This window comes from Hyaena hyaena, unplaced genomic scaffold (genome assembly GCF_003009895.1).
Source record: "Hyaena hyaena isolate Hyena2069 unplaced genomic scaffold, ASM300989v1 scaffold_478, whole genome shotgun sequence".
Lineage (NCBI taxonomy): Eukaryota > Metazoa > Chordata > Mammalia > Carnivora > Hyaenidae > Hyaena > Hyaena hyaena.
In genome coordinates, this window is record NW_024081110.1 from 403,909 (window position 1) to 417,020 (window position 13,112).

A 13,112-nucleotide genomic window follows, 5' to 3' on the forward strand; every position below is an offset into this window, starting at 1 on the left:
AAATTTTACCTAAATTTTAATGATTTCTTAGACATGCTAATTTCTAATTTTTAGGTATTATTTCTTCACTGTTCCAAAACAGACTGATTCTTTAATGATTTCAATCTGATTCCTTTATGGAACATTTCTTGTGAGGCCACAGCATGGAAGGAGACAAATACCGCACCCCCACCCCCCCCCGCCCCAGCTCTCATGCAGGATCTGTGGCATGGAAAAGTGTGAAGCATATTTTTCCCCTAATTTATGCTTTCATTTCTTTTTTACTTCTGCCATCCATCCCACAGATACTCTACAGCTGGATTATTTTAGTCATTCCTTAAGCCCATCCCATGCTCCCCTGCCTGTTTTGATACTTCTATTCCTGCCTAAAATGTTCAAATCCCACTCTTATTTCATAACCTCCTGGAAATGGGCCTTACTGTAAGATGATTTCTTTAATCACTTTTCTCTTACTACCTTCCTATACTTTTCTCTTCTGAATTCCCATTGATACAATTATTTGGGTACTTTCCTTCTCTCTTCCTAGATTCTGACACTCCCAGGGTGAAAACAGTATGTTGTTAATCTTTCTTCTCACTGTACTAAGCATTGCTTTTAAAATGCTGTCTCACATAAATATGACGAACATGATAATTTTAAAAATTGAATGAATTATGAAACAAGTGCCATTTAGAAAGCAAGTGCCATTTTAACTAAATTGAAGTTAAGAGTGATGTTTTGTGGCTTAAGGGCTAAAGGTCTATGACATTTGGCCCCCTCTTCCTTTTCTTCTAAGATCCTGTGGCTAGAGTGTAGTGCTGTTAGAGCATCACAGGCCAGGAGGAATCTTCCAAGTGCTCACTGAAGTGGTCTCAGACATGTGTGTATCCACCTTGTTTTCAGGAAACCTCTAAGCAAGGAGACTTTTATAACTTTTCTTGGTAACTCAAGTTGTCAAAAACCTTATGATAATCTAAATACGTATTAAAACAACAATCTTAAGATTTCATTTTCTTTTATAAATCTTTAGCTGGAGATGTCATTTGTTTTTATCTTACTTTGTGTTTTGTCACCCTTGCTAGCATACACATTCCCTGTGGGATAGTGCCATAGCCTCTCCATTGATAGGGGAGTCCTGGACCTTCTGCTTCTGCCTGTGATAGAATAACGTGACTTGATCTCTCCCCAGATCATTGTGTCAGTTTTTGCTGATAAAAGCTGCAGGGGTTCCCTGTGACTTTTCCGATGGAAATACCTCAAATACCTGTAAATCATTCCTTTTGAAAATGGGAGTTTGTTTGTTATGCATGCAAACAGTACATGGGGGGAATTATGTGTGTGTGTGTGTCAGTGTCATAAAAGGTGCTTCTTATATCTTTGGTTAGTTAATACTGTATGTGCTTCCATTTTTGGAATCCACTGTCAAATAACTTATTTGTGTTTCCTTATCTTTTTATTTCATTACTGAGGAAAATATTATATTTATTGATATGAATAGTTTTTTCTTTCAAAATGAGCACACTCTCATTTTTAAAATATAGATGAGATCATTGCACTGCTATTATTTTCCTAACTCTAAAGAAAGGAACTTTTAAATAAATTAGTTATTGTCTTCTGCGTTATTGAACATGTGGTCAGTTGTCATGTTCATGCATCCAGATGATCAAAGTCTGAACTTCTGTTTAATTCTTCCCTGCTGTTAGGCTACCCTGTCATGATCAAGGCCTCAGCAGGTGGTGGTGGGAAAGGCATGCGAATCGCCTGGGATGATGAAGAGACCAGGTGAGGTGCTGTCCAAAATCTACTTTTGATGAAAATTGCAGTTACTGGAGTTTTATTAAACTGACAAGTAAACAGATACCAAAAATGTAATGGAATAATTAACAATAACCATCTAATTTTTACTCTCTTAGATGGGAAAAAATGGAGATTATGCAGAAAACTTCCTTGTTTATATGTTGATGATGATTGTTCTGTTATAGAAAGATTTTTACTTTCTTCTACATTAACAAAAGATTTTAAAAAATTACAGTCATGATTCTATTTTCTAGGCAAAAGCTACTAACATTTGATGTATATTCTGAGTGTGGTCAAAAGATTTGAAGCAAACATATTTAAAGGCAGTTATGATTTCATTTGTGCATTAGTCATTATGTACTTGCTCTCTATTGCTTGTCTATAATAATAGTGAACTACTTTGATAATTTTATACTGTGGAATATATTTCCTTTTGAATTTGAAACTACTAAATGCCCTTTATATACAACGCACTCTGTTGTAAATATAGACCAGTATTTTATTAGTTTCAGAAATCAAGAGTAACTTTTAATATTTTCTAATGTTTTTTTATTTATTTCTGAGAGACAGAGACAGAGAGAGACAGCGTGAGCAGGGGAGGGTCAGAGAGAGAGGGAGACATAGAATGTGAAGAAGGCTCCAGGATCTGAGCTAGCTGTCAGCATAGAGCCTGACACGGGACTCAAACCCACGAGCTGTGAGATTGTGACCTGAGCTGAAGTCGGATCCCCAACCAACTGAGCCACCCAGGTGCCCCAAAAGTAGCTTTTAAAGCCAGATTAAAAAAAAAAATAAAACCAGATTTGGAAAATCCAAGACATTGATGACATGATGGTGATTAAAAAAACTTTTTAGAAAAACTGCCTAGTGCAAACAAGTTTTAGGTGTTTCTTTTTTGGTTTGTGTTTTTATGGATTTGCAAATATGGCAGAAGAGATTTATGTCTTTTTTTTTTTTTGGAGGATTGGAGGGGACAAACAAAGACTTAATATTGTGTTGTGTTGCTTTTTGGTGCCCCTTTTCTACTCAGAAGTAATGTGGTCTTCCAGATACTTTCTCTGGTTCCTTTGCTTTTCCACCCCCCCCCCCCCCCATATCTCTCAATGACAGAAGTCTGGAACAGTTGTCTTAGAAGTTGTTCAGTACAAACCTAATTTAGAAATTAGGTTCTAAAGTGAACAAGTAAGGTAAAAACTTTCTCAAGGCAATATATTACCGTTTAAAATCTTTTGGGAAGACCCCAGGTTGCCCACTTGCACAGATGATTTTATCCCTAAAGGAAAATTATCTCAGAACACCATTGTTTCTTTGGTTGAGCATCAGAGAAAGCAATTGGTTGTGTTGTGGGGTGATAAGAGATGGCATATACTCTTTAAACCCCAGTTTGGGGCTCCTGGGTGGCTCAGTTGGTTAAGTGTCTTGACTTCGGTTCTGGTCATGATCTCAAGGTTCATGGGTTCAGGCCCTGGCATCAGGCCCTGTGCTGACAGCTCAGAGCCTGGGGCCTGCTTCAGGTTCTGTGTCTCCCTCGCTTTGCCCTTCCCCTCTCTTATTCCGTCTCTTTCTCCAAAACAACAACAACAAACAACAACAACAACAACAACCATAAAACAAAAAAAACCCAACCCCCCCCCCCCAGTCTTCCTCTGAGTGACACTGGTATGAGAGCCTGGCTGCAAGAATAAACTCATTGCATGGACTGACAATATTGCTTGAGGATCTGTGTTATAGGCACTATTTTAGTCGTGTTCCAGGAATACAGACAAAATAATCCTTTCCTCCATGTAGTTTATATACAAGATCTGGAGTTCTTAACCTTTGAGTTCCCAGTCCCAGGAAATTCAGGAGAGATTTATGCATCTGAATGAGGGGAAGAAAGGACCTATTTCTTTCACTGGCTTCTAATTGAGATTTAGTGTTTCCTCCAATATAGGCAACAGACTACAATAGTGGTTATTACCTTTGGAACTTTCTACCACTTAGAAGTCACATGTTATCACATTACAGTTGTTGATGATCTCTCTAACAGTGATTATTACTAGATTTGTTGTTGGAGCTTCTTACGTATAAAGAACCCCGTATATTTTATCCCAGTTTTGTTCTTAAAAATATTTTGATGCCTGTATTTCAATATAATTTGTTTTGTGTGCAGTCCTATGTGTTTTCTTTTTTGCACTCTAAGCCTTATTTTCACAAGAGGTTCATGTGTTGCATGATTATGTAAAAGAGAAACGCAGGGTAAGTACATGCAGTAGGAGACACCACAGTGGCTGTCTTTGGAAAAGACAATCTGCTACAGCCTCTTGGTAGGAAAGAATGATGTAATAAAGATATTAAACACAGCGGTTCTGTAAGAGATGTGTATTTTACAAACTTTAACTTTTTTCTCACTGTTTCCCCCCCCTCGTATGGCACTCACATAGCAATTTTTCATTCTTCTTCTTGGGATCTCAGATTTCTTATCCATCATTTCTCCAGGGCTCACTGTTAGTAACATATTCTTTTATGGTGAAGATGACTCTTCAATTTCTAGGCATTGAGATTTGCTGTGCTGCTATTAACCAATGGATTTTAATTTAGCATTCACTATTTTCAGAAAATAACCCTTTAAATGGCACATTGGTTCAAAATATGTTGATAAAATTAATAAAAATATGCACATCCGTAAATATCTAAAATATTGCTCTCACTTTGATAAATCTTATCTGAAACTTTGTTGAGATTAATAAAAGTATGGCACTATTTGATTTAATGGAGGTGCTCCTTAGTTTAAAAAGTTCCTCTGGGGGCCCCTGGGTGGCTTAGTCGGTTAAGCGTCCGACTTTCACTTAGGTCATGATCTCGCGGTTCGTGGGTTCGAGCCCTGCGTCGGGCTCTGTGCTGACTGCCAGCTCAGAGCCTGGAGGCTGTTTCAGTCTGTGACTCCCTCTCTCTCTGACCCTCCCCTGCTCATGCTGTCTCTCTCTCTCTCTCTCTCCTAGAAATAATTTAAAAAAACATTAAGATAAAATAAAAAAAAATAAAAAGTTCCTCTGTATCCCCTGTTACTTTGGAAGAATTGAAACTACAGAAAAATTGAGAGACCAGTCCAGAAAACATTTATATAGTTTTCTTTTATAGTCACCGGTTGTTAATAGACCACACTGCATCTACTCCTTCCTTCTCCCTTCTTAAGGAAGAAGTATTTTTTACATACTCCATAAAAATTTTAGCCTTCTTTGGAAGGAAAATCTGGTAGCCATTATTGCTTTATTATTTTATCTAGAGGAGTGTCTTCTTCTTGTAACATCTTTCCTATGTGTTTTTAGGGAAGTAGCATTTATGGCTTGTCTTAGAATCTTTAGAACATCTGAAAGAATAAAAAAAAAAATAGTGTGGTTGTTGTATATTAAATTAGGGGGAGAATCATGAAGGTTGTTGAAAGTAGGCTCAAATATCTTCATAATAACGTTTGGCTTTCTTTTTTTCTATTCACGTTTCAATGAAATATGGCATGACTGAAAAATTGATCACGTCTGCATTGTAAAATACCCCTGCTAGTCTTCGAGGGCTATGAGAGCAGTTTCTGCTTTCTTTTTGTATTCCTGTCACCTAAGTATGCACCAGGCACGTGGTTCCTTCCTTCCTTCCTTCCTTCCTTCCTTCCTTCCTTCCTTCCTTCCTTCCTTTTCTTTCTTTTCTTTCTTTTCTTTCTTTCTTTCAACATTTTATTTATTTCTGAGAGAGAGAGACAGTGTGAAGCAGGGGAGGGTCAGAGAGAGAGGGAGACACAGAATGTGAAGAAGGCTCCAGGACCTGAGCTAGGTGTCAGCACAGAGCCCGACGCGGGGCTAGAACCCACGAAATGTGAAATCATGACCTGAGCTGAAGTTGCCACCCTACCGACTGAGCCACCCAGGCACCCCAATGGTTTCATGATTAGTAAATATTTATTGAATGTGTAACTTAGTCTAACAAATGATGTTTTTTTATTTAATTTTTTAAATGTTTTATTTATTTCTGAGAGAGAGGTGGGGCAGCAGCGTGAGCAGGGGAGGGCTAGAGAGAGAGGGAGACACAAAATGTGAAGAAGACTCCTGGCTCTGAGCTAGCTGTCAGCACAGAGCCTGACGCGGGGCTCGAACCCACGAACCGTGAGATCATGACCTGAGCTGAAGTCGGACACTTAACCAACTGAGCCACCCAGGCGCTCCAACAAATGATATTTCTAATGCAGTTTTCCATGAGCTCCAAAATATGCTCATGATTCTTTCAAATGTGATAATTTATTTGGGTGGTTTTGACTTTTTATCTTTAGTATTCTTGGTTTAAACGCAAAGTGTAAGCTCTCAGTCATACAGCAGAGACAAACTGTAAATGGCCTTGTTTTTTCTTTCCGAATCATTATGTCCCATCTAATAAAAAGTTGGTTATATGGTATTGAAAACAATAATTCACTGTGCTTTAGTTTCTTTGAGCTTTGCAGTTTCCTAAGATCTAAAAACTCCATTCCCCTAAATCAAAGAAGTAATAGAGGACTAAGAAAACCTGATACCTTTTCCCTCAGAACTCTGAGAAACCGGAATTGTTGCAATATGTTTTAAATTTATCTTCTGATCATTGTTTACTTGCAATGTTGTATTTTTTTAAGCACAAAAACAAAAGTGGTATTTATTTCTAATATTGGCAGATGGAGTGTTTGCAAATTAAAAGATTGAAAGAATTTTAATATTGTATTTAAGTACAGTTACTTAATTTGAAGATTAAGAAACTATTAATAATGTCTAAAAAGAATTAATCTTTATATTCTAAATATATCAATGAGTGGAAAATAATACACTCATTTAGTTTTAGGTAAGCAAGTGTGAGTTTTTAATAGACTGACCGAATGAGCCCAACTGTATGAATTTAGTGGGATATTTTAATTATAATGATTTAAATTATTACAGTTTGGGAATAAAATATATAAAGCAGTAATCCTATCCATACTTTTTATTTTCAAAAATTGTACTTTTCTAAATATTAATTTTGAACAAGTTTAGAAATGACCAGGTTGTTATGACCTGTCTGGGTGTGTAGAGGGCGGTTACATTTAAAGGTATATATTTAAAATATGATGAGATGTCTTCAAGGACCCTGTGTTCTGTGTTCATTTTCACAGAGTATTTTGCTCTAGTTCTGCTCCAGTTGTGCTGTTGGCCGGTTTGGCCCTTCGCATTTTTGTGTGCGTGTTCTGACTCTTAAATCAAATGGACATGCATTTCTATATTTTTTAGTAATAGAATTAAGGTACGTTAGGGTTGAGGAACTAGAATTTTATGTGATTTGTGTGGTTTATTAAAAATATCTAATTTTTCACGGTCAGTGAACTAGGTACTGGTATTCCTATTTCATTATGAAATCCAGGATCAGGGAAATTAAATCACTGAACCCATGACACCGAGCTGGTGAGCGTAAGACTTGGAGGTCACTGCAAGTCAATTTCGATATTTGTGCATTAAGTGAATTTTTCTTTGCTATGTTCATAAGTAAGCCACGATAAGTATTTAATTGCTTTGTTTTCTTTTAGATTGAGGGCTGTATTTGTGTTGTTAGTTTGACTGTTCTTTTTAAAAATTTTTTTCCAGGGATGGTTTTCGTTTTTCATCTCAAGAAGCTGCTTCTAGTTTTGGTGATGATAGATTACTAATAGAAAAATTTATTGATAACCCTCGTCATATAGAAATCCAGGTTGGTACATTTTAAGATGTTTTCTAATTATAATGACTTTAAAATAACTTCATTTATTCCTACTGGAAACACATCCTTTTTTCCACTTAGAATGATTGTGAATTGTTTTGATATGTTTCAATAACTTCGAAATAGAGAGTGTACATAAATTGATCACTTTCCTTTGGAATTGAGTATACTTTTTGTCAAAGTGCCAGAATGTTGGTTAACCTAGGAAATGGTATAAAAATCCTATGGGAAGAAGCAGTCCCCAGGATGGACCAGGCTAAACACATTGCACCGGGAGGCTCATTCAGCCCTGTTCTGAGACTGAGCCAATTCAGAGCTGGCTTTTTTTTTTTTTTTAAAGTGCTTGATCTGGACTTCTGTTATTTCAGTCTACCCAGTGTCCGCATGGCCCACTGAGACAAGCATTCTTCTAGGAGCTGGTAGTAGATGAGTAAATAATTTCCCCTCCTCAGGTTAAGATTTTAATCCAACTGTTAAAGTGGTTGTGGGGAGTGGGGATTTCAGCAAGACAAAATGGGTTTTCTGAAATAGCACACAGGAGATGATGATGTATCCCAAATTTTCATTTTTGTCAGAAATGTCTTCATGCTATTTTTACACATTAGGGCTATGAATTGAATTAAAATTGATAAAATATAAATATCAAATTTGAAATCATACTAAAATTTAAGTATTATTTTTCTCATTTCAGTGTAAATAGAGACCAGAAAACTAAGATGTTATTTGCTGCCCTTGCAAATAAAAGTATGGTTGGATGCTCAACCAACTGAGTCCCTCAGGTGCCCTGTATTTATATATATTTTTAAGTAAGCTTTACTCCCAGTGGGAGGTTGGAACTCACAACCCTGAGATTAAGAGTTGTATGCTTCACCAATTGAGTTAGCCAGGTGCCCCTGTTCTTTATATATATTTTGGATATTAACCCCTTATTAGATCTATCATTTGCAAATATCTTCTCCCATTCAGTAGGTTGTCTTTTTGTCTTGTTGATGGCTTCCTTTGTTGTGTGAAAGCTTATTTTAGAGTAGCCCCAATAGTTTATTTTTGCTTTTGTTTCACTTGCCTTAGGGGACATATCTAGAAAAATGTTTGCTGTGGCTGATGTTAGAGAAATTACTAGAATTTTTATGGTTTCAGGTCTCACATTTGGGTCTTTAATTCAATTAGGGCTTATTTTTGTATATGGTGTTAAAAAGTGGTCCATTTTCAGGGACCCTGAGTGGCTCAGTTTTCAGCTCAGGTCATGATTTCATGATTTGTGAATTTGAGCCCCATATCATGCTCTGTGCTTACAGTGTGGAGCCTGCTTGTAGGTAGGCTCACATGCCCCACCCCCTCTTTTTTTCTCTCTCTCAAAATAAATAAACTTAAAAAAAGTGATCTAGTTTCATTCTTTTACATATAGCTGTTCAGTTTTCACAGCACCATTAACTGAGGACACTATCTTTTCCCCATTGTATATTCTTGCCTCCTTTGTCATAGATTAATTGACCATAAAATTATGGGTTTATTTCTGGGCACGCTGGTCAGTTCTCTCTGTGTCTGTTTTTGTGCGGGTGCCACACTGTTTCGATTATTATTTGTAGTATATCTTGAAATCCGGGATTGTGATACCTTCAAGCTTTGTTGTTGTTAAAATTGCTTTGACTGTTCACAGTCTTTGGTGATTCCATACAAAGTTTAGGATGATTTGTTTTTAGTCTGTCAAGAATGCTGTTGGTATTTTGGTAGGGATTGCATTAAATTTGTAGATGGCTTTGGGTACTCTGGATATCGGATATCTTAACAATATTTTTCCAACCCACGAGCATGGACTAGCTTTACAGTTGTTTGTGACATCTTCAGTTTCTTTCATCAGTATTTAATAGTTTCCAGAATAAAGATCTTTCATGTTCTTGGTTCCTAAGTATTGTATTCTTTTTAGTGCAATTATAAATGAAATTGTTTTTAAATTTCTTTTTCTGCTACTTCATTGTTACCATACAGAAATGTGGCTGATTTCTGTATATTAATTTTGTATCCTGCAACCTTATTTTTTACTTTATTTATTACTTCTAACAGTTTTTTTTTTTGGTGGGGTCTGTAGAGTTTTCTATGTATAGTGTCATGCATCTGCAAGTAGTGACATTTTAACTTCTTCCTTACCAGTTTGGATGCCTTTCATTATCTGATTGCTGTGGCTAGGACTTCCAGCATTTTGTTGACTAAGAGTGACAAGAATGGGTATCCTTGTCTAGTTTTTGATTTTGAGAAAAGTTCTCAGTTTTTACTATTGAGTATGGTGTTAGCTGTGGGTTTTTTGCATCTAACCTTTATTATGTTGATGTGTGTTCCCTCTAAACCCACTTTGTTAAGAGTTTATCATCAATGGATGTTGAATTTTGTCACATGCTTTTCTGTATTTGCTGAGATGATCATATTTTTCTCCATTTTGTTAATGTGGTTATCACATTGATTAATTTGTAAATATTGAACCATCCTTGCATCCCTGAAGTAAATTCCACATGATCATGGTGAATTGTTCTTTTAATGCATTGTTGAATGTGAGGCCATCTTTGGATATGAGCTACTACAATCTCTTCTCCAGGCCCTAATGATCATGTCCTTTCATAAGTAGAATATAAACATTTTCCTTTCAAGACCAGTATCTCTTTTTGAAACTTGGCTGAGCTATAGATGAGACTTCTTATGTATAGTTCCTTAAAAGTAGTGCTTCTGATGCAGAGACCTCTGTATTTAAAGACAGTGTGATGTCTGCTCATCAAACTTGGAATGATGAGAAAAGGATGACACTGTAATAAATAGCCCCATTCAACAATGTTACAAAACAAAACAGGAGGCACACAGTATTTATTGGCTGTTACTTTGTTTTTTGTTTGTTTTTTGAGAAAGATACAGAGAGCAAGAGGGGGAGGGGTAGAGAGAGAAGGAGACACAATATCAAGCAGGCTACATGCTGAGGACCCAGTTTGGGGCTGGAACTTACTAACTGTGAGATCGTGACTTGAGCTGAAACCAAGAGTTGGACTCTTAACTGCTTGAGCCACCCCAGTGCCCCAGATCTTATTTAGTATTTGAAAACCAGCAGTTGAAGTTGAGAGCTCTCATAGGAGATTTTTGTTGTTGTTGTTGTAATTCTTGGTGAGAGATGATGGCAGCTTGGGCCAGGGTGTTGGTATTAGAGGTGAGGAGATGTGATTGAATTCTCGATACTCTGTGAAGGTAGACCAGATTTCCTAACAGATCAGATGTGATGTATAAGAAAAAGTATAAGGCATCAAAGATGGCTTTAGGGTTTGGGCCTGAGGAATTAGAAGACTGGGACTATCTTTTACTGAGGAAGGAAAAACTCTGAGAGGTGCATGTTTTGGCAAGGAAATCAGGGTGTGATGTTGGATAAATCACAGTAGAGATATCTAAGCGTGGTGCTGAGGTAGACTATTGGATATTTAAGTCTGTAATTTAGGGAAGATACCTGGGCCATCCTCCCTGTAATCTCTTATAACAAAATTAGTTTCCTCTTCTTTGTATTCCCCATCTGTCACTTATTTGTGGTATTAGAATACCATTTATTTTATCTTTTTCTGACTTTTCCAATAGACCAAGAAGTCCTTGAAGGCAGTTAGTGGGTCTTGTTCATTTTTATGTCCAGCAACCTGGCCAATGTCTTTCACATGACTAATACTCTATAAATGTTTGTCAAATTGTGTTAAGTAATTATATATCTACATCAGCTTTTAGTTTATTTTCATTAGCCGTGGCATATAATCTAGGTGATAGTTTTAAACACAGGTGAAAATGTCTCCTAATAAATAGGTAACAGAGATATTGTTGTATCTGATCTGTGCTTGGAGGTTTTTAATTTTTTTTCAATTTGTGTATATTTGTTTATATGAAGTGATTTGTGCACACAGTAAAGGACATTGAAAAGTGACCTTTCACCCTTGTCTCCAAGTCCCCTGGTTTCTGTCACTAGAAGTAGGCATGGTTACTGGTTTTTGAATATCCTGCCATGGACTCTGAAGTAAATATATGTGCATCACTTAGTATTTTTACATGAGCTGTTACATACTGTGTCCTTTCTTGTACTGAAGCTGTGCCATGGTGTTGGCCATGGCACCACTTGGGTTGGTTTAAACCCGTGTTCCTCAACCTGGGCACTATTGGCATTTTGTGGGTTGGATCCAGGGATGCTAAATAATTTGCATTATGTGGGCACACTGTTATCATGAAGCATTTTTCAGTAAGCAGTATATCTGGGAGACTTTTCTACATTGATTGAGTACCTGCATCTTGGTAAAGGGCTATATTAAAAGGTTTTGTGATTGTTGTTGTTGTTGTTGTTGTTTTTTAAATCATGATGGGGGGCACCTGGTTGGCTTAGTCAGTGGAGCATGCAACTCTTGATCTCGGGGCCATGAGTTCGAGCCCCATATTAGGTGTAGAGATTACTTTAAAAAAAAATCTTTAAAAAAAAAAACTCATGATGGATTTAAGGATTAATTTCCCTTACAAGCACTTTTTATTGATATTGTCTGGTCACTTAGTTTCTTCATTTATTTAGTGGAGTAAATCCTTGTCAAATTAGTTTTGTTGAATGCTTAGGAAATGATAAGACTTTATAAAAAGAACTAGGAGACTACACAGACTTCAGGGAAAAATAGACGTGATTCTGTATATGAATCTAATATGTTGTAGTTAGAAATATTTCTGAGAATTCTTGGTTATGGCTTAATTTCTTAGAAACAATGTCTGCTTTCACTTCTTTGTCAATTAGAATGAAAAGAAGTAGAATAAATTTAGTGTTAAGCTATTTTTCAGGTATGCTTCATGTAGCCACCTTTGTGTCTTAAAAATAAAATTTCAGGGGCACCTGGGTGGCTCAGTTGGTTGAGTGTCTGACTTCAGCTCAGGTCATGATCTCAGTCTGTGGGTTCGAGCCATGCATTGCGCTCAGTGCTGACAGCTCAGAGCCTGGAGCCTGCTTTGGATTCTGTGTCTCCCTCCCTCTCTGCCCCCCCGCCCCCCTTGTCTCTGTGTCTCAAAATAAAGACATAAAAAAAATAAAAATAAATAAAATCCCAAAATTTTGACATTTCATTACTGCAGTGTTTTCCTTTGCTTGGGTCATTCTTGAGATTTAGATAGGTTTTATTCCTAAAAATTAAGTTTGCATTCATATGTTAACTACTCATTTTATAGTTTGCTATATATTTGTTGTAACCGTGATCTTTTTTGATTTTATATTTTCAGCAGCCATATAAAATATTAAGATGATGATATCTGCTATTTAATAATGCATAAAGAAACAAAGTGACTTACCCAGAGAAGTGAGTTAAAATTATTGGGTAATTTTAGAGTAGCTTTTACTTCTGTGAACTTAACATATGCATTCAGTAATAGGTATCTACTCCTTAATCATGAAAATATATTAATCTGTTCCTAAAAGCAAGCATTCTGTCCAAAAATATTAACCAAGAGCATGTTTTAGGGTTACCAGACTTAGCTGATAAGATACATGTTAAATTTGAATTTCAAATAAACAGTGATTTTTTTTTTTTTAAGTGAAGGTATGGCCTAGTGAGTATTTGGAACCTATTTTTATTAAGACTTTTGGT

The 13,112-nt window shown here is 36.5% G+C and overlaps 1 protein-coding gene across 1 annotated transcript in view; it reads left to right on the forward strand.

Moving 5' to 3' along the window:
• PCCA (propionyl-CoA carboxylase subunit alpha) overlaps positions 1 to 13,112 on the forward strand; it is a 410,939-nt gene that overhangs the window by 144,364 nt on the left and 253,463 nt on the right. Inside the window, exons 9-10 of the mRNA XM_039254278.1 lie at positions 1,683 to 1,761; positions 7,383 to 7,485. Coding sequence (XP_039110209.1) covers positions 1,683 to 1,761; positions 7,383 to 7,485 — 182 coding nt within the window. The remainder of the gene's footprint in view (positions 1 to 1,682; positions 1,762 to 7,382; positions 7,486 to 13,112) is intronic.